We start from the raw sequence: 21,565 nt of genomic DNA, 5'->3' as shown, positions 1-21,565 counted from the left end.
TTCCATCCCATTCCTGACTTGTGTTCTGCCTGACAATAGTCAGTGATTCGTTCCTGTGGGATGCTGCTGAGAAGCTGGGCAGAAGTCATTAGACCTTGAAAATAGAAGGATCTAACTCTCTCTGCTGAAGTAAATAACTGCTCTATTGTTCTGATATCAGTGAGTGCCTGGCACATTTTTACTATATATTTGAAATTATCTTGAGTCTACAGAGAAAGTAGACAACCTTGCCAGAGAAAACCATCTTAAATCTAGGAGGAAGAAGTGTGAAAAAATGTTAGAACTCTCAAAGACTTTAATGGAGGCCATCCGAGTGTACCGGAGATCTTTTATCCTTTTATTTTTTAAATCATTATTGTCTTCCATCTCCCACCCTTTCCCTGTGTGTGTGTGTGTGTGTGTGTGTGTGTTTAAGAGGGAGTGAGTGAGTGTGAGTGTCTCTCTGCGCACGAGTGTGTCTGAGTGCGAGAGAGAGTGCATCAGTGTGTGTGTGTGCGCGAGAGTGAGTGTGCACATGTGTGTGTGAGCATGTGTGAGAGGTGTGTGTGTGGGTTGAGAGGTGTGTGTGTGGGTTGAGAGGTGTGTCAGTGGGTGTGAGAGGTGTGTGTGGGTGTGAGAGGTGTGTGAGAATGTGTGTCTGGGTGAGAGAATGTGTGTCTGGGTGAGAGAATGTGTGTCTGGGTGAGAGAATGTGTAGCTGGGTGAGAGAATGTGTGGCTGGGTGAGAGATGTTGTGGGCAGCACGGTAGCATTGTGGTTAGCACAATTGCTTCACAGCTCCAGGGTCCCAGGTTTGATTCCCGGCTTGGGTCACTGTCTGTGTGGAGTCTGCACGTTCTCCCCGTGTGTGCGTGGGTTTCCTCCGGGTGCTCCGGTTTCCTCCCACAGTCCGAAGATGTGCAGGTTAGGTGGATTCGCCATGCTAAATTGTCCTTAGTGTCCAAAATTGCCTTTTGTGTTGGGTGGGGTTACTGGGGAATGGGGATAGGGTGGAGGTGTGGGTTTGGGTAGGGTGCTCTTTCCAAGAGCCGGTGCAGACTCGATGGGCCGAATGGCCTCCTTCAGCGCTGTAAATTCTATGATATTGTGTCTGGGTGAGAGAGGTGTGTGTCTGGGTGAGAGGTGTGTGTCTGGGTGAGAGAGGTGTGTGTCTGGGTGAGAGAGGTGTGTGTCTGGGTGAGAGAGGTGTGTGTCTGGGGGAGAGAGGTGTGTGTCTGGTTGAGAGAGAGGTGTGTGTCTGGTTGAGAGAGAGGTGTGTGTCTGGTTGAGAGAGAGGTGTGTGTCTGGTTGAGAGAGGTGTGTGGGTGAGAGATTGTGTCTGGGTGTGAGAGTGTGTGTGTCTGGGTGAGAGTGTCAGCGAGTGTGTGTGTAGAGTGAGGTAAAGTGGGTGTTGGGAAAAGATCATTAGGTAGTCAGTTACATTTTTGTTAGTTTACTTATATTACTGTTAAATAATAGTTCTGTGTTAAATTTACAAACCAGGTGACTGCAGCTTATTGGGCTCAGTCAAGGCCCTCAGAAATTTTAAAATAAATCTAAGTTCACTTGTGTTGTGACTCCGGGTCAGGTGGGGCTGGAATTAACTGTGCATTGGCTCAGGGTATCATGACAGCAATAACATCATCTTGATGTTAATGAGTAGTTTGAGTGCTTGAATTCATTTGTTTTATACTGATGTTCACTAGGGGCTATTTTTCATAATGTACAGTAAATGGGAGTTAGCTGATAGTGATTTGATCTAAATTCTATTGCCACAGGGAATGCAGAAGTACAATCTGCAGTTCATCCATGATGAATCTCCCAGGTTGAAATAAAACTTGTACAGATGATATGAAGTGTGTTGTACAATTCGTATTTTGCTTTTTAGCTCACAGTTTTGTTCTGTCCAGGTGGTATATTACGTTGGAACTGTAAAATTGTCCATTCAATAGGTAAAGATGAATTTGTGTCCTTTCAGACTGAATTACTAATCTCAGCTGCGCTACTGTGGGGAGGGGCTTCCACACTGGCGTTGAGGCAGAGATGCCCCTGGCATCAACCCCTTGCATTGATGAATGCCCTGGGCAGGTTTGGTATTTACTGCAGGGAGACCATTAAGGGATGATGTTTTAGTGTGTTCAGATGGTGATTGTGTTCAGAACTCTTCAAAAAATGTTCACATTTGAAAGAAATACATAGAAAAACATAGAACATAAAAAAATACAGCACAGAACAGGCCCTTCGGCCCACGATGTTGTGCCGAACCTTTGTCCTAGATCAATCATAGATTATCATAGAATTTACAGTGCAGAAGGAGGCCATTCGGCCCATCGAGCCTGCACCGGCTCTTGGAAAGAGCACCCTACCCAAGGTCAACACATCCACCCTATCCCCATAACCCAGTAACCCCACCCAACACTAAGGGCAATTTTGGACACTGAGGGCAATTTACCACGGCCAATCCACCGAACCTGCACATCTTTGGACTGTGGGAGGAAACCGGAGCACCCGGAGGAAACCCACACAGACACGGGGAGGACGTGCAGACTCCGCACAGACAGTGACCCAAGCTGGAATCGAACCTGGGACCCTGGAGCTGTGAAGCAATTGTGCTATCCACAATGCTACCCTGCTGCCCTTAAGAACAAATTAATCTACACTATATCATTCTACCGTAATCCATGTACCTATCCAATACTGCTTGAAGGTCCCTAATGTTTCCGACTCAACTACTTCCACAGGCAGTGCATTCCATGCCCCCACTACTCTCTGGGTAAAGAACCTACCTCTGACATCCCCCCCTATATCTTCCACTATTCACCTTAAATTTATGTCCCCTTGTAATGGTTTGTTCCACCCGGGGAAAAAGTCTCTGACTGTCTACTCTATCTATTCCCCTGATCATCTTATAAACCTCTATCAAGTCGCCCCTCATCCTTCTCTGTTCTAATGAGAAAAGGCCTAGCACCCTCAACCTTTCCTCGTAAGACCTACTCTCCATTCCAGGCAATATCCTGGTAAATCTCCTTTGCACCTTTTCCAAAGCTCCCACATCCTTCCGAAAATGAGGCGACCAGAACTGTACACAGTACTCAAAATGTGGCCTTACCAAAGTTTTGTACAGCTGCATCATCACCTCACGGCTCTTAAATTCAATCCCTCTGTTAATGAATGCTAGCACACCATAGGCCTTCTTCACAGCTCTATCCACTTGAGTGGCAACTTTCAAAGATGTATGAACATAGACCCCAAGATCTCTCTGCTCCTCCACATTGCCAAGAACTTTACCGTTAACCCTGTATTCTGCATTCATATTTGTCCTTCCAAAATGGACAACCTCACACTTTTCAGGGTTAAACTCCATCTGCCACTTGTCAGCCCAGCTCTGCATCCTATCTACATCTCTTTGCAGCCGACAACAGCCCTCCTCACTATCCACAACTCCACCAATCTTCGTATCGTCTGCAAATTTACTGACCCACTCTTCAACTCCCTCATCCAAGTAATTAATGAAAATCACAAACAGCAGAGGACCCAGAACTGATCCCTGCGGTATGCCACTGGTAACTGGGACCCAGGCTGAATATTTGCCATCCACCACCACTCTCTGACTTCTATCGGTTAGCCAGTTCGTTATCCAACTGGCCAAATTTCCCACTATCCCATGCCTCCTTACTTTCTGCATAAGCCTACCATGGGGAACCTTATCAAATGTCTTACTAAAATCCATGTACACTACATCCACTGCTTTACCTTCACCCACATGCTTGGTCACCTCCTCAAATAATTCAATAAGACTTGTAAGGCAAGACCTACCCCTCACAAATCCGTGCTGACTATCCCTAATCAAGCAGTGTCTTTCCAGATGCTCAGAAATCCTATCCTTCAGTACCCTTTCCATGACTTTGCCGACCACCGAAGTAAGACTAACTGGCCTGTAATTCCCAGGGTTATCTCGAGTCCCTTTTTTGAACAGGGGCACGACATTCGCCACTCTCCAATCCCCTGGTACCACCCCTGTTGACAGTGAGGACGAAAAGATCATTGCGAACGGCTCTGCAATTTCATCTCTTGCTTCCCATAGAATCCTTGGATATATCCCGTCAGGCCCGGGGGACTTGTCTATCCTCAAGTTTTTCAAAATGCCCAACACATCTTCCTTCCTGACAAGTATTTCCTCGAGCTTACCAGTCTGTTTCACACTGTCCTCTCCAACAATATGGCCCCTATCATTTGTAAATACAGAAGAAAAGTACTCGTTCTTGACCTCTCCTATCTCCTCAGACTCCATACACAATCTCCCGCTACTGTCCTTGATCGGACCTACCCTCGCTCTAGTCATTCTCATATTTCTCACATATGTGTAAAAGGCCTTGGGGTTTTCCTTGATCCTACCCACCAAAGATTGTTCATGCCCTCTCTTAGCTCTCCTAATCCCTTTCTTCAGTTCCCTCCTGGCTATCTTGTATCCCTCCAGCGCCCTATCTAAACCTTGTTTCCTCAGCCTTACACAAGTCTCCTTCTTCCTCTTAACAAGACATTCAACCTCTCTTGTCAACCATTGTTCCCTCAGTCGACCATCTCTTCCCTGCCTGACAGGGACATACATATCAAGGACACTTAGTACCTGTTCCTTGAACAAGTTACACATTTCACTTGTGTCCTTCCCTGCCAGCCTATGTTCCCAACTTATGCACTTCAATTCTTGTCTGACAACATCGTATTTACCCTTCCCCCAATTGTAAACCTTGCCCTGTTGCACGCACCTATCCCTCTCCATTACTAAAGTGAAAGTCAGAGAATTGTGGTCACTATCTCCAAAATGCTCCCCCACTAACAAATCTATCACTTTCCCTGGTTCATTACCAAGTACCAAATCCAATATGGCCTCCCCTCTGGTCGGACAATCTACATACTGTGTTAGAAAAGCTTCCTGGACACACTGCACAAACACCACCCCATCCAAACTATTTGATCTAAAGAGTTTCCACTCAATGTTTGGGAAGTTGAAGTCACCCATGACTACTACCGTGTGACTTCTGCACCTTTCCAAAATCTGTTTCCCAATCTGTTCCTCCACATCTCTGCTACTTTTGGGGGGCCTATAGAAAACTCCTAACAAGGTGACTGCTCCTTTCCTATTTCTGACTTCAACCCATACTACCTCAGTAGGCAGATACTCCTCGAACTGCCTTTCTGCAGCTGTTATACTATCTCTAATTAACAATGCCACCCCCCCCCCCCCCCCCACCACCACCTCTTTTACCACCCTCCCTAATCTTATTGAACCATCTATAACCAGGGACCTCCAATAACCATTTCTGCCCCTCTTCTATCCAAGTTTCCATGATGGCCACCACATCGTAGTCCCAAGTACCGGTCTCCATAATGCCTTAAGTTCACCCACCTTATTCCTGATGCTTCTTGCGTTGAAGTATACACACTTCAACCCATCTCCATGCCTGCAAGTACTCTACTTTGTCAGTGTTCCCTTCCCCACTGCCTCACTACACGCTTTGGCGTCCTGAATATCGGCTACCTTAGTTGCTGGACTGCAAATCCGTTTCCCATTCCCCTGCCAAATTAGTTTGAACCCTCCCGAAGAGTACTTGAAAACCTCCCTCCCAGGATATTGGTGCCCCTCTGGTTCAGTTGCAACCCGTCCCGCTTGTACAGGTCCCACTTTCCCCAGAATGCGCTTCAATTATCCAAATACCTGAAGCCCTCCCTCCTACACCTTTCCTGCAGCCACATGTTCAACTGCACTCTCCCTATTCCTAGCCTCGCTATCACGTGGCACCGGCAACGAACCAGAGATGACAACTCTGTCTGTCCTGGCTTTTAACTTCCAGCCTAACTCCCTAAACTCGTTTATTACCTCCACACCCCTTTTCCTACCTACGTCATTAGTACCAATGTGCACCACGACTTCTGGCTGCTTCCCCTCCCCCTTAAGGATCCTGAAGATACGATCCGAGACATCCCTGGCCCTGGCACCCGGGAGGCAACATACCTTCTGGGAGTCTCACTCGTCACCACAGAATCTCCTATCTATTCCCCTAACCATTGAATCTCCTACTACTATTGCTTTTCTATTCTTCCCCCCTTCCCTTCTGAGCCCCAGGGCCTTCCCCCGGTAGGTCATCCCCCCCCCACCCCAACAGCATCCAAAATGGTATACTTGTTTTGAAGGGGAACGGCCACGAGGGATCCCTGCACTCTCTGCCTGTTTGTTTTTTTCCCCCTGACTGTAACCCAGCTATTCTTGTCCTGTACCTTGGGTGTGGTTACATCCCTGTACCTCTTCTCTATCACCCCCTCTGCCTCCCGGATGATCCGAAGTTCATCCAGCTTCAGCTCCAGTTCCTTAACACGGTCTTTGAGGAGCTGGAGTTGGGTGCACTTCCCGCAGGTATAGTCAGCGGGGACACCGGTGGTATCCCTCACCATCCACATCCTACAGGAGGAGCATGCGACTGGCCTAGCCTCCATCCCCTCTTACCTTTACAGAAGATAGCTGCCCTGTGGACCAACTGGACCTCCGCCCTCCGACTCTGCTCCCAGTCAGTTGCACTCTCTGTAAACTCCTGGCTCCCTTCTCGCTCTTTGCGGAAATGGAGGAAACAAAATGAAAGGAGCACCTTACTCCCTCCTCATCTAACTCCCTCAGTCACCAAACTCTCACTATAGCACTCAAATACACCACATTCTGCACTCCCTCAGTCACCAAACTCTCACTATAGCACTCAAATGCACCAAATTCAGCACTCCCTCAGTCACCAAACTCTCACTATAGCACTCAAATACACCAAATTCTGCACTCCCTCAGTCACCAAACTCTCACTATAGCACTCAAATGCACCAAATTCTGCACTCCCTCAGTCACCAAACTCTCACTATAGCACTCAAATGCACCAAATTCTGCACTCCCTCAGTCACCAAACTCTCACTATAGCACTCAAATGCACCAAATTCAGCACTCCCTCAGTCATCAAACTCTCACTATAGCACTCAAATGCACCAAAGTCTGCACTCCCTCAGTCACCAAACTCACTGTAGCACTCAAATGCACCAAATTCAGCATTCCCTCAGTCACCAAACCCTCTGAAAACTGACCTAATCCAATTAACTAATTAACAAGCTCCAGCTGCAAGTACCTACAAGTAGAAGCTTTGTTTAAAGCTGATCGAAAATTCACCTTCTTCTAAACCAAACAGCAACTTTTAAGTTAATTAACAAAATAAAAGAAAGACTAGACTTTAGATAAAAATGAACCTTTATACTCCCTCAGTCACCAAACTCTCACTATAGCACTCAAATACACTGGGCAGAATTTTTCTCCAAAATGGCAAAGTTTCAATTTCGGCAAGACCACCGTGCTTGAAGCATGAGGCATCCAATTTGCCCACCCTGGGGGGGGGGGTCATCTGAGCATTTCAGCGAAGGGGACGCTGCTACCTCACAATTCCAGGGACCCGGGTTCAATTCCGCGTATCTATCTACGTGGAGTTTGCACGTTCTCCCCGTGTCTGTGTGGGTTTCCCCCGGTTGCTCCGTTTACACCCACAGTCCAAAGATATGCAGATTAGGTGGATTGGCCATGCTAAAATTTCCCCTTTGTGTCCAAAGATGTGCAGTTTATGTGGGATTACGGGGATAAGGCGCGGGAATGACCCGAGGTAGGGTGCTCTTTCAGAGGGCTAGTGCACACTCAATGGGCAGAATGCCCTCCTTCTGCACTGTAGGTATTCTTGTTTCTACGGTCTCATGTCATTAATCCCCCTCCCACTGGGATAGTGCATTACCCCATCTGCACACAGCTCTCCTCACAGACCCTCAAAAGTCAGGCAAACAGTCAGGCACACTCAAAGTGAAAATAATGTAATTCTTGAAAGGACTCGGGCATTAATCAGTGAGCCCTAGACTCCCGCCCCTCATCCCCCTCTCGTGCTATGTGATAAAGAGATCTAGGACTGAAACTCGTGCGCACATGAGCCGGGGAGTCAGCGTGCTGGCAACAGACAGACAGGAATCAATCATAAACTGTAGCTGAGGTGCAACACAGAGATTTCCTCACTGTGAGTCGTCATCATCCTCCTGCATTTTCTTATCAACAGATATGACTCCATAGGTCCAGCATCCTGGTGACTAAGGTTTACTGTGACCCTCTTTCTGTGGTCCTGGAGGGGTCAGCGTGACCCTGGAGGTGGGAAGCTGTCGAATAACATGAGTCTCTTATAGTGGGTAGCACAGCGGTTAGCACTGCTGCCTCAAAGTGCCAGGGACATGAGTTTGATTACCACTTTGGGTGATAATGTGGAGTTTGCATGTTCTCCACGTGTCTGCCTGAGTTTCCTCTGGATGCTGCAGTTTCCTCCCACAGTCCAGTGATGTGCAGGACAGGTGGATTGGCCATGCTAATTTGCCCCGTAGTATCTGAAGGTTAGACAAGTTGCCAGGGTGGTGGGCCTGGGTGGGGTGCTCTTTCAGAGGCTGGATGCAGACTCGATGGGCCAAATAGCCTCCTACAGCACTGGGGATTCTATGACCTCGTGTGAAGTGGGAGGTGATGAGGGCAACTCTGGCCCTTCTGCCCATGCAAACTCTCTCCCCTGATTGTCCTCCATCCACCAGCTCCTCTCTGGCCTTTTCCTTCACTCCTTGTCTTCCTCCTCATCCAAGGAGATGTTCCGCTGCTCCAGGTCTTCATCAGTAAGGTGGTCACATCAGTAAGGTGGTCACCCCGCTGCTGTGCCAAGTTATATAGGGCACAGCAGACCACCGTGATGTGGGAGCCCCTTTGGTCTGTAATGTAGGGCCCCACCGAACTTGTTGAAGCTGCTCATTTTGAGAAACCCAATGCACCGCTCAATCATGAACTGGGTGGCACTGTGAACCCAATAGTGCCAGGCCTCTGCTTCAGTCTCAGGCCTCCACACTGGTGTCATCAGCCAAGATTTCAGTGGGTATCCGTTGCCCCTACAAGCCATCCCTGCAGCCTTGATTGACTCTCGAATATTCCAGGGATTTGTGATTGCCCATGGATGTCGCTGTTGTGCAAGCTCCCTGGAAAACTTACACACATGTGCATGACCTCATCTGGTGGCCACACCTTTCCCCTCCTGTAGATGACGGGCCTCCCTTATGTCACAGGGCACGTAGAACGACTTGAATGCATTCGATCGGCCCCTGCACCTGTTACAGATCATATTTGGTGGCAAATCCTGCAGCTCTCTCTTCCGAGTGGCCGTGGTCCAGGTTGAAATGGATGAAGTCCAATGCCCTTACAGAGTGCATCTATTACCTCTCATGCATTTATGGGAAGATGATTGAGAAATGGTACATTATTCACCTGTGGAGCCCTGGAACAAACCCGTTGTGTAGAAGTTGAGATCCGCGACCAGTTGGAAACAATGTGACACAGGTACTGCACTGTCTCCCTGGTGAGGCGGAGTTCCCATGGCACATGGGGCGGGATTCTCCGCAATCGGCGCGATGTCCGCCGACCGGTGCCAAAAACGGAGCGAATCAGTCCGGCATCGCGCCGCCCCAAAGGTGTGGAATCCTCCGCATCTTGAGGGGCCGAGCCCTAACCTTGAGGGGCTAGGCCCGCGCTGGACTGATATCCACCCCGCCAGCTGGCGGGAAAGGCCTTTGGTGCCCCGCCAGCTGGCGCGAAACTGACTTTGCCGTGCGGCGCATGCGTGGGAGCATCAGCGTCCGCTCACGGCATCCCCGCGCATGCGCAGTGGAGGGGGTCTCTTCCGCCTCCGCCATAGTGGAGACCATGGCGAAGACGGAAGGAAAAGAGTGCCCCCACGGCACAGGCCCGCCCGTGGATCGGTGGGCCCCGATCGCGCACGCCCCCCCCCCCCCCAGACCCTGGAGCCCGCCCGCGCCGCCTTGTCCCGCCGGTAAGAGAGATGGTTTGATTCTTGCCGGCGGGACAGGCATTCCAGCAGCGGGACATCGGCCCATCGCGGGCCGGAGAATCGCCGGGGGGGGGCTGCCAACCGGCGCGGCGCGATTCCCACCCCCGCTGAATATCCGGTGCCGGAGAATTCGGCAACCGGCGGGGGCGGGATTCACGGCAATTCTGCGGGTAGGTTCTGACACCGGCGTGAAAAGCGGCGCCAACCACGCCGGCATTAATGGTCTCGATCATCCGGTATGCTCCCCTTCCTAGGGGGCTAGGTCGGCGCCGGAGTGGTCCCCGTAGCTCCAGCCGGCACGGAACGCCTGGCGTGAGTTGGCGCATGCGCATTACGGCCGGCGTTATTCCGCGCATGCGCATGTGTTCCCGTCTCTGCGCCAGCCCCGGGGCAATATGGCGGAGGAACAAAGACCCCCACGGAACCAGCGCGCCTGCAAATCGGTAGGCCACGATCGGGAGCCATGCCACGCGGAGGCCCTCGCCCCGGGTTCGGATCTCTTTTCCCCCCCCCTCCCCCCCCCCCCCCCCCCCCACAACCCCCTCCAGGACGGCCCCCGCAGACACACCTTCCAGGTCCCGCCGTGTGGGACCTGAGTAACACACGCCGGCGGGACTTGGCTGAACTCAGCGGGCACTCAGCCCGGTGAGGCCCGGAGAATCGCTGGGGGTACCGCTTTCAACGGCTCCTGACTGGCGCGGCGGCGATCCCGCAGGCGCCCGCAAATCGGCGGTGGAGAATCGTCGAGCCGGCGTCGGAGCGGCGCGATTCTCGCCCCCACCCCCCAGGATTTGTCGACTCAGTGCCGGGTCGGAGAATCCCGGCCAAGGGCCCTGCACACCCTCAGTCTCCTTCTTCGCCTTCGTGCCTCCTGTTTGGCTGCTGCTGCCACTGGCCCTTGAGTTTGCGCTGCGGGGGCCCCTGGTCTCCTGGTGCTGGGTGTTCCCTGGGTGCCGCCGCTCGGTGCTGCTGCACTTTGTGGTCCTCCACCACTGACAAATCCCACATTTCTTTACCCGTCAGTCTGGCCTCAATAAAAGTCGAGATGGATTTGCAGGTACAGCATTAGTTATTTTATTTGGCTTGCAAGCCTGATTCATCTCAGAGGCATAAGACACATCCAGTCTCCTACACCCCGGAAAGCGAATGAACAAAGAGACAAAGGGATCTCTGCAAATCAATTCAAATGGTATCAAGTTTCACATACACGATTCCCATAGGTCATCCTATACCCCTCCTGACCTGGTCATACATTCTGATTGGCTCACTTCCAATCCCTTCCTCTGGCCCCTATTATCCAGCATCCTTTTCTCCTCCTTTGGTGGACACACCTCCTCCTTGCTTTGCCATGCGGTCTGAAATCCTTTGTCTGTGAACTCACCAGAATGAGACTGGCCTATCTCTACATTACAGTAACTAATATCTCTCAAGTAACTATTTTATATCACATTCATCACCACTGTAATTAGCAGAATTGCAGCTCCACTGGCTCCACACCAATCTCGATAGGTAAGCTGTGAGGAATGAGAGAGAGAGAGAGACAGACAGTCGGGTTGATGTTGCAGCGGCTTAACTTGAGACCTCCCCTCACCTATTTTCCTCCCTGCCCTGGAAGCAGCCTGTGCTACACCTTATCCGACGGCTACCTCTCTCACATTTCAAGTGCTCTTCCATCTCCATTGCTTCACTGGCTCCATTCAATGCCCTCACCCCTGCAGAGAGGCCTCTGGCCTCCCATCAGGTTGCATCCTCCCTTTACATCAATGGGAATGCAGGACTATGAAAAGATTAGGATCGGTTAGGATTGTATTAATTGGAGTTTAGCCGAGTGAGAGGTGATCTCATAGAAACTTATAACATTCTAGCAGGATTAGACAGGGTAGATTCAGAAAGAATGTTTCCGATGGTCGGGGAGTCCAGAATTAAGGGTAATAGTTTGAGGATAATGGGTGAACCTTTTAGGACTGAGGTGAGGAGAAATTTGTTCACCCAGAGAGTGGTGAATCTGTGGAATTCGCTACCACAGAAAGTAGTTGACACCAAAAAGTTGTGCAATTTCAAGAAGAAATTAGATATAGCTCTTGGGTTAAAGGAATCCAGGGATATGGGGGAAGGCGGTGTCAGGGTATTGAACTTGATGATCACCCATGATCATAATGAATGGCAGAGCAAGCTGAATGGCCTCCTTGTGCTTCTATTTTCTATGTATGTTTCTATGTAAATCTGCCGCCCTTGCCCGGTCTGGTCTACACGTGACTCTAGATCCACACAGCAATGTGGTTGACTCTTCACTGCCCCCACTGAAATGGCCTAACAATCACTCAGTTCCAGGGCAATTAGTGATGAACAACAAATGCTGGCCCAGCCAGCGATGCGCACACCTCAAGAACAAATTTGAAAAAAAATGAGGGGGACCAGGATCGTCGCCACATTCGGACTGAATCTGCCATAATAATTGCGGTGGCGCAGTGGTTAGCACTGCTGCCTCACAACGCCAGAGGCCCAGCTTTGATTCTGACCTTGGATGACTGTGTGGAGTTTGTATATTTTCCCTTTGTGTGGGTTTCCTCCGGGCACTCCGGTTTCTTCCCACAGTCCAAAGATATGCAGATTAGGCGGATTGGCCATGCTAAATTGCCCCCAATGTCCAAAGATTGGGAGGGGCTACGGGGAAAGAGCGGGGGAGTGGGCCGAGGTAGGGTTATCTATCAGAGGGTCAGAGCAGACTCGATTAGCCAAATGGCTTCCTTCTGAACTGTAGGGATTCTATGATTCTACAGCACTGTGAGTTTTAACAAAAGGTTTCAATGGTTGCCCATCGCTCATGGGCAGGGTCAACTAGATGGTTCTATCCACCATGAGGGCTCATGGATCATCAATGGCAGGCGCTTGGTTCCGGCATTTATGTAGACACAGTCCTTCAATCCTGTGCACCCAAGTGTTTATCCTTGAACCATGAATTATCAGCCCTATCCTTGACTTTGAGAATGTGGGTAGCTGACATTGTTAAGGGTTAACTCATGAGAGACAATTAGTTTGGTGGGCATGAGGCTCAGGAATGTTAGAGGACTCAATTACTTTCTGTATCAGGGATAGGCAATACTAATAGGCACCTTTCTTACTCAGGCTGCATCATCCCGAGATCTCATAGCTGTCAGGCTTTTACACTTGACACCTGGACAACCACTCCTCTGCCACCGCCCCTCCCTCACCCCCCGCAGGCGGGGTCTCATCCACTTAGCCCCTTAGGCACACCCTCATTCACCCCCCCCCCCCCCCCCCCCCCCCACAAAGCTCACGAGCCCCGCACACACAGACATATTCCCATGCCACTAACAGCTAACTAACTTAGCCCTCATTAAACTTTACAAGAATACAGGCAGCAGACTGACACAGTGCTGTTCAAAATGTTGAAACGACACAGGCAGCAAGCAGGCTTCTGGACAACACGCACCAGTCGCGAACCCCCATCACTAAGGCCCCCCCCCCACCTCCCGAGCCACACACCCCACTCTCTCCTCCCGCCCCCCCCACACTCACACTCTCTCTCCCCCCCCTCCCCCCCACACTCTCTCTCCCCCACCCACCACCCCCCAGCACCCTTGAACACCATGCCCCCATCCCAATCTCTGGTGGTGGGCAGTAGGCTCAGTTCCTTTGGACTCCCTGGTTCTAGATGGAGAGGTGTGCTCACCTCCTTCTTCCCTCTCGGAGATGTGGTTTTGTTGTTATTGTCTATGTTTGGAATAAAATATTTTTTAAAAAATGTGTTCAAAATGATGCAAATCAACTTTGTGCTCTTCCTGGGTGTAAACACTTCATTGTTGAGGGCCCAGGAACATTGTGATCGGAAATCCCGCAGGTCTAAATCCCAGTGTTGGCTTTTTGCGTTTTTTGCGGCCATGACAAGATTTACCCCCGGGACTAACAGACCTGCTAAACCCTGCCTATTTCCTTGAAATCACACCATTCATGAAGGTGGATTTTATCAGGTCGATTTTTCTATTGATGGAATATTTAATCTGATTGGCCTTTTTCGGCAAGATACAACTGTTTCACAGAAAACTGGAATTATTGTGGTGGGGGCTCCACCTCCTTCACATTTAAAAGTGGCGCACCATCGCCCTGTGGTCTGGCTCAACTCACTGTTTGTAAATAGTATCAAAAAACTTGTCATGCACTGTTTTAATGCAAGAGTTGTCCATTCCAAAAGTAGCTGGATTGCTCACTTTGTTTGTGCTTTGCATGTAATCAACTTATTCAGGCGTGACTGCATCCAGAAAAAAATCACTTTCTTATTTATTTCCATGCAGATTGATGACAAGGAGTTCGATATTCCCCAAGTTGATACACCACCTACCCTGGAAAGCATATTGAACGAGGTAAGCCTTGTCCTTGGATAAGATAATTACATCTTTTAAAAAACTGTTGGACACCAAATATCGTGGGCCTGAGGACTCCATTTCTGCCTGCGCCCTGGGGAATTGTAAACGAAAGAGGTTTGGCAAAGTGCTGGAAAGCAACTGTGAAATGGAACTCTATCTGGATAGCCTGAAAATTAAACCAGATCAACAGTCGACCAAGCAGCATCTAGGGGCTGGTTTAGCACAGTGGGCAAAAACAGCTGGCTTGTAATGTAGAACAAGACCAGCAGCGCGGGTTCAATTCCCGTACCAGCCTCCTCGAACAGGCGCCGGAATGTGGCGTAGCTTCACTGAAGCCTACTTGTGACAATTTATTATTATAATAATAAAAGAAAGGTTAAGGTGTGGAGAAGGTCTCCTCAGAATGCCTATTGGCTTTGGCCAGATTTATTGTCTTTTTTCCATCATTTCCTTGGTGCAATTTGGAATATTTAACTTTTAAACTTCAAAATAAATACTTACTTTAGTTAGAGTGCTAAATTCAGCTGGGAATGAGTAGTCCTGACAGGCTGGTCAGAGGCTGATAAGAGTTGCTCTGTGGAACTTTTCTGGGGCCTCCAGTGGTAAAACGCTGCATCCAGCTCTTGCAGGATCGTTCAGTCATCTCCTTGCTCCTCCATGCCAAAAAAACCGCCTGGTGTTGGGGTGTATTTCGATAACAGGTGAAAGTTCTGACGTGCTGGAGGTGGGTACCAACCCCATGAAATGGAAAATCTGGGTTTGTATTTGCAGACTGGGAAGTGTTAAATATAAGGTAAGTATTCCAAAAGACGTTTATTTATATTTTATTCTTTCTTGGGATGTGGGCATTGCTGGCTAGGCCAGAATTTATTGCCCATTCCTAATTGCCGCTTGAGAAGGTGGTGGTGAGCCTCCTTCTTGAACCGCTGCAGTCCATGTGGTGTATGTATACCCACAGTGCTGTTACTGTGGGAGTTACAGGATTTTGACCCAGCGACAGTGAAGGAACAGTGAAATATTTCCAAGTCAGGATGGTGAGTGATTTGGCGAGGAACTTCCAGATGATGGTGTTCCCATTAATCTACTACCTTTGTCCTTGTAGCGCACAAAGACTCCGAGAGACGAATAGAGTGAAGTCGATGAGGCTTTATTAAGCGTGACTGTTCCCCCGCAGTTCAGTAGTAGACTGCCTGCGGGGGAGGACTCCTGGTTCTTATAGTCCGCCTTCAGGGCGGAGCTAGAGGTCAACAGCCAACCAGGACCCGGGATCTGTCAGCCAATGACATCACGGCTTCACAGTCCCACATGACCCCTAATGCATACTACCACATTCACCCCTTGTTAAAAATGAACCTGGCGGGGTGATGCTTCGCATGGTGGTAAGGGTTTACAAGGCTGGTCCTGGGAGGAACACTTTCGCATGTTATTACAGTATGTACAAGGTTTTTTTTGTTTCGAACTATTTACAGTAATCGTCAGGAGAAAAAGACAAAATGTTCTCGTTAAAAGTCCACATATTGTAGTGTTAGATCGACGCCACGAGTCGGTCGGGCGGTCTGGTCGTCCGTGTCGATCGCCTCGGCCCCGGTGGTGGTGGTGGTGCTTGTTCCGGTGTTGTCGTCTCCGGGAGCCTTACGGTTTCAGCTTGGGCTTCACTCCTGGTCGGGCCTGGGAGGAGGACCGATCCTCCTGGGAAGGGGGCGGTCGCGGGGTGCGGCAGTAGCAGGAAGGGGGTGATTGGTGTCGGGGGGGTGTGTGTGTTGCCGGCGGGCGCCAGATCTCGCAGGGAGACCATGTCCTGTCGGCTGTCGGGGTACTCCACGTAAGCGTACTGCGGGTTCGCGTGAAGGAGGTGAACCCTTTCGACCAATGGGTCCGACTTGTGCGCCCGCACATGTTTTCGGAGCAACATGGGTCCTGGGGCCGCCAGCCAGGTCGGCAGCGACGTTCCAGAGGAGGACTTCCTGGGGACGACAAGGAGGCGCTCATGAGGTGTTTGGTTAGTGCTAGTACACAGTAGTGACCGGATGGAGTGGAGGGCGTCCGGGAGGACCTCCTGCCACCGTGAAACCGGGAGGTCCCTGGACCGTAGGGCCAGTAGGACGGTCTTCCAGACCGTGCCGTTCTCCCTCTCTACTTGCCCGTTCCCCCGGGGGTTGTAGCTGGTCGCCCTGCTCGAGGTTATACCGTTGCTGAGCAGGAACTGGCGCAGCTCGTCACTCATGAAGGAGGACCCCCTGTCGCTGTGGACGTATGCGGGGCAACCGAACAGTGTGAATATGGTGTTCAGGGCTTTAATGACTGTGACCGCGGTCATGTCAGGGCAGGGGATGGCGAATGGGAAGCGGGTGTACTCGTCCACCACATTAAGGAAGTATGTGTTGCGGTCGGTGGAGGGGAGGGGTCCTTTGAAATCCAGACTAAGGCGTTCAAAGGGGCGGGAAGCCTTAATCAGGTGCGCACCATCCGGCCTGAAAAAATGCGGTTTGCACTCTGCGCAGATGTGGCAGTTCCTTGTGACTGTACGGACCTCCTCCAAAGAGTATGGGAGGTTGCGGGACTTAATAAAGTGGTAGAACCGAGTGACCCCCGGGTGGCAGAGGTCCTCGTGGAGGGTTTGGAGGTGGTTAATTTGTGCGTTGGCACATGTGCCGCGGGATAGGGCATCGGACACATCGCTCATCTTTCCAGGACGATACAAGATCTCGTAGTTGAAGGTGGAGAGCTCGATCCTCCACCTTAAGATCTTGTCGTTTTTGATTTTGCCCCGCTGTGCATTATCGAACATGAAGGCTACCGACCGTTGGTCCGTGAGGAGAGTGAATCTCCTGCCAGCCAGGTAATGCCTCCAATGTCGCACCGCTTCCACTATGGCTTGGGCTTCCTTTTCCACTGAGGAGTGGCGGATTTCTGAAGCGTGGAGGGTTCGGGAGAAAAAGGCCACTGGTCTGCCCGCTTGATTAAGGGTGGCCGCTAGAGCTACGTCGGAGGCGTCGCTCTCGACCTGGAAGGGGAGGGACTCGTCGATGGCGCGCATCGTGGCCTTTGCGATATCCGCTTTGATGCGGCTGAAGGCCTGGCAAGCCTCTGTCGACAGAGGGAAGGTCGTGGTCTGTATTAGGGGGCGGGCCTTGTCTGCATACTGGGGGACCCACTGGGCGTAGTATGAAAAGAACCCCAGGCAGCGTTTTAGGGCTTTTGAGCAGTGCGGGAGGGGAAATTCCATGAGGGAGCGCATACGTTCGGGGTCGGGGCCTATTATCCCATTGCGCACTATGTAGCCCAGGATGGCTAGCCGGTTGGTGCTAAAAACACACTTGTCCTCGTTGTACGTGAGGTTCAAGGCTTTAGCGGTCTGGAGGAATTTTTGGAGGTTGGCGTCGTGGTCCTGCTGATCGTGGCCGCAGATGGTTACATTGTCGAGATACGGGAACGTGGCCCGCAACCCGTGTTGATCAACCATTCGGTCCATCTCTCGTTGGAAGACCGAGACCCCGTTTGTGACGCCAAATGGGACCCTTAGGAAATGGTATAATCGCCCGTCTGCCTCGAAGGCTGTGTACTTGCGGTCACTTGGGCGGATGGGGAGCTGATGGTAGGCGGACTTGAGGTCCACGGTGGAGAAGACCTTATATTGGGCAATCCGATTGACCATGTCGGATATGCGGGGGAGAGGGTACGCGTCTAGTTGTGTGTACCTGTTGATGGTCTGGCTATAGTCTATGACCATCCTTTGCTTCTCCCCTGTCTTTACTACTACCACCTGTGCTCTCCAGGGACTATTGCTGGCCTGGATTATGCCTTCCTTCAGTAGCCGCTGGACTTCGGACCGAATGAAGGTCCGGTCCTGGGCGCTGTTTCGTCTGCTCCTAGTGGCGACGGGTTTGCAATCCGGGGTGAGGTTTGCAAACCAGGATGGGGGCTGAACCTTGAGGGTTGCGAGGCCGCAGATAGTGAGTGGGGGTATTGGGCCGCCGAATTTGAAGGTTAGGCTCTGTAGATTGCACTGGAAGTCTAATCCCAGTAATGTGGGGGCGCAGAGTTGGGGAAGGACGTAGAGCCTGTAGTTTTTGAACTCCCTCCCTTGCACCGTTAGGGTAACTATGCAGAAGCCTTTGATCTGTACGGAGTGGGATCCTGCAGCTAGGGAAATCGTTTGTGCGCTGGGACGGATGGTCAAAGAACAGCGTCTTACCGTGTCGGGGTGGGTAAAGCTCTCCGTGCTCCCGGAGTCGACCAGGCATGGTGTCTCGTGCCCGTTTATCAGCACCGTTGTCGTCGTCGTCTGGAGCGTCCGGGGCCGTGCTTGGTCCAGCGTCATTGAAGCCAGCCGTGGTTGTAATGGTTGAGCGTCTTCTTCGAACCCCGTGGAGCCGTCGACGCTGGGGTCCGTTGTTGCCGTCCAAGATGGCGTCGGGGGTGAACAAAATGGCTGCCCCCATGCATCGCACATGGCTGGGGGGTCACAAGATGGCGGCGGGGTGGACAAAATGGCCGCCCCCATGCGTCGTACAGGTCTGGGGTGGTCCAAGATGGCAGCGCCCCTCCCCTCGTGGTGGCCGGGACCCAAAATGGCGGCGCCTGCGGGTCGCACATGGGGCGCTGGGGGTGTTGGGGAGCGTTAGGAACACGCAGGACTCCCTCTCCTCTGGGGACAGCGGTGGCCGGGACCCAAAGTGGTAGCGCCGGCGGGTCATACATGGGGCGCGGGGGCGGGGGGGGGGGGGTTGGGGAGCGTAAAAGGCGTGCAGGGCTCCCTGTTCTCCGGGGAGAGCGGTGGTCGGGACCCAAGGTGGTTGTGCCTGCGGGTCGTACATGGGACACTGGGGGGGGGTTGGGGAGCGTAAAAGGCGTGCAGGGCTCCCTGTTCTCCTGGGACCGCGGCGACCTCCCGGGACCGGCACACAGCCGCGAAATGGCCCTTTTTCCCGCAGCTCTTACAGATCGATGCGCGGGCCGGGCAGCGCTGCCGGGGGTGTTTTGCCTGGCCGCAGAAATAGCAGCGGGCTCCCCCGGTGCGACTTGGCGTTTGAACCGCGCAAGCCTGTGGGGTGTCCGGAGGGGGGGTTGGGTTTGTCGCGACGGGTGCGTACGGAGCCCAATGGGCTGCCACGCGGTCGGGGCCGTAGGCGCGGGTGTTTCGCGCGGCCACGTCTAGGGAGGCTGCTAGGGCCCGTGCCTCTGAGAGCCCTAGCGACTCTTTTTCTAAAAGTTTTTGGCGGATTTGGGAGGAGTTCATACCTGCCACAAAAGCATCGCGCATTAACATGTCCGTGTGTTCATTTGCGTTCACCGGCGGGCAGCTGCAGGCCCGTCCCAAAATTAGTAGCGCGGCGTAGAATTCATCTATCGATTCTCTGGGACTTTGCCGTCTCGTTGCGAGTTGATAGCGAGCGTAGATCTGGTTTACTGGGCGAACATAGAGACTTTTTAGTGCTGCGAACGCCGTCTGGAAATCCTCTGCGTCTTCGATGAGAGAGAAAATCTCCGTGCTTAACCTCGAGTGCCGGACCTGTAGTTTTTGGTCTTCTGTGACCCGGCCGGGGGCCGTTCTGAGGTAGGCCTCGAAACAAGTCTGCCAGTGCTTGAAAGCTGCTGCTGCGTTCACTGCGTGTGAGCTGATCCTCAGGCATTCCGGGATGATCCTGAGCTCCAGAGCCCTTTAGTCACGCTTAATAAATTGTAGCACACAAAGACTCCGAGAGATGAATAGAGTGAAGTCGATGAGGCTTTATTAAGCGTGACTGTTCCCCCGCAGTTCAGTAGTAGACTGCCTGCGGGGGAGGACTCCTAGTTCTTATACTCCACCTTCAGGGCGGAGCTAGAGGTCAACGGCCAACCAGGACCCGGGATCTGTCAGCCAATGACATCACGGCTTCACAGTCCCACATGACCCCTAATGCATACTACCACAGTCCTTCAGGGTGGTAGAGGTTGTGGGTTTGGAAGGTGTTGTTGGAGGAGCCCTGGTGAGTTACTGTAGTAAATCTTGTAGCTGCTACACACTGCTGTCACTGTTTACCGGTGGTGGAGAGAGTGAATGTTTTGGGAAGGGGTGCCAAATAAGTGGGTTGCTTTGTCTCGGGTGTCCAACCATGGACCGCCATTACTGCAGCCTGCAAGATAGCCACCTTGGCCCGTGTTTGCATAGTACTACACTGGCACGCAAGGTTACAGTGACAGTCGCCCTGAACATTTTCACCATGGGCCCTTCCGGGAGCCGAGTGTGATCTTGGTGCACATCCATGGATGACACAGGCCTTATGTGCCTGGTCGACACAATTTATCAGCTTCAATGTGGACCAAGGTCACCAGGATGCCCGGGCATGGAGGTTTGCGCCATCGCTAGGATGCCTCACGTTCAGGGGGTGATCCACGGGATACATGATCCCTTAGGGTGACTGATGCATGAGAGGGCGGTCTTCACAAACTGAAAGGGGTACCATGAACGTACAGCTGGTCTGTGACAACAAGATGTACATCATGCAGGTCTGCGCCCGATACCCAGGCAGCATGCACAACGCCTTCATCCTGGCATACTCGATGGTTCCCGACATCTTCGAAGTACACCCCCATGTGAGGGGTTGGCTCTTGAGCGACAGGAGTTAGTCACTGTGGTCACGGCTGATGACATCTCTCCGGAGGCCACAGACCGATGCCGAGACCAGCTACAACGGTGTCCATGCCGCGACCAGGGCTGTGATCAAGCGGTGCATCGGCATCCTGAAGATGCGGTTCAGGTTCCTGGACTGTCCTTGAAGGACCCCCTAGTATAGCACCAGGAAAGCCTCCCACATCATGGTTGCCTGCTGCGTCCTGCACAACATTGCACAGCAGAGGAGTGACATGCTGGAGGAGGGGGATGAGCGGCAGGCCTCATCTGACGAGCAGGATGTGGGGGAGGACCAGGATGGGCCCAGGCAGGCACAGGAGGCCGCACAACTTGTGTGTCAGGGCCGCGCTCACGATTCACTTGAATCGCCTCGGGTTTTGCCGACGAAGGGATCAAGCCGACAACAACCTTCCCATCCCCACATCCCAGTACTCCCAGCCGAACACCCTCCCATGGCCATCCTCCATGCAGCAACCCTCCTCTTTCCACCATCCCCCTCCTTCCACACACCTGCAACCCTCTCTGTGATTCCTACTTGCCTCACCACAGGATGCAGGCCCTGGGTTGCCCCCCCCCCAGGGGTCACTAGCAAAGGCCCAATAACCTCATCCTCCCTCGGAGTGTACAATGACCCCATAGCTTCTCCTTGGGATGGG

General features: G+C 51.9%; 1 protein-coding gene across 3 annotated transcripts in view; it reads left to right on the top strand.

The window, feature by feature from the left end:
• The window catches only part of vps8 (VPS8 subunit of CORVET complex), a 1,010,867-nt gene that overhangs the window by 4,828 nt on the left and 984,474 nt on the right, over positions 1–21,565 (top strand). For all 3 annotated transcript variants that reach the window (XM_072480702.1, XM_072480693.1, XM_072480711.1), the window contains exon 2: positions 14,225–14,293. In XM_072480702.1, coding sequence (XP_072336803.1) covers positions 14,225–14,293 — 69 coding nt within the window. The remainder of the gene's footprint in view (positions 1–14,224; positions 14,294–21,565) is intronic.

Source organism: Scyliorhinus torazame, chromosome 2 (assembly GCF_047496885.1).
Source record: "Scyliorhinus torazame isolate Kashiwa2021f chromosome 2, sScyTor2.1, whole genome shotgun sequence".
Taxonomy (NCBI): domain Eukaryota; kingdom Metazoa; phylum Chordata; class Chondrichthyes; order Carcharhiniformes; family Scyliorhinidae; genus Scyliorhinus; species Scyliorhinus torazame.
This window is presented reverse-complemented; position numbering and strand designations above follow the sequence as displayed.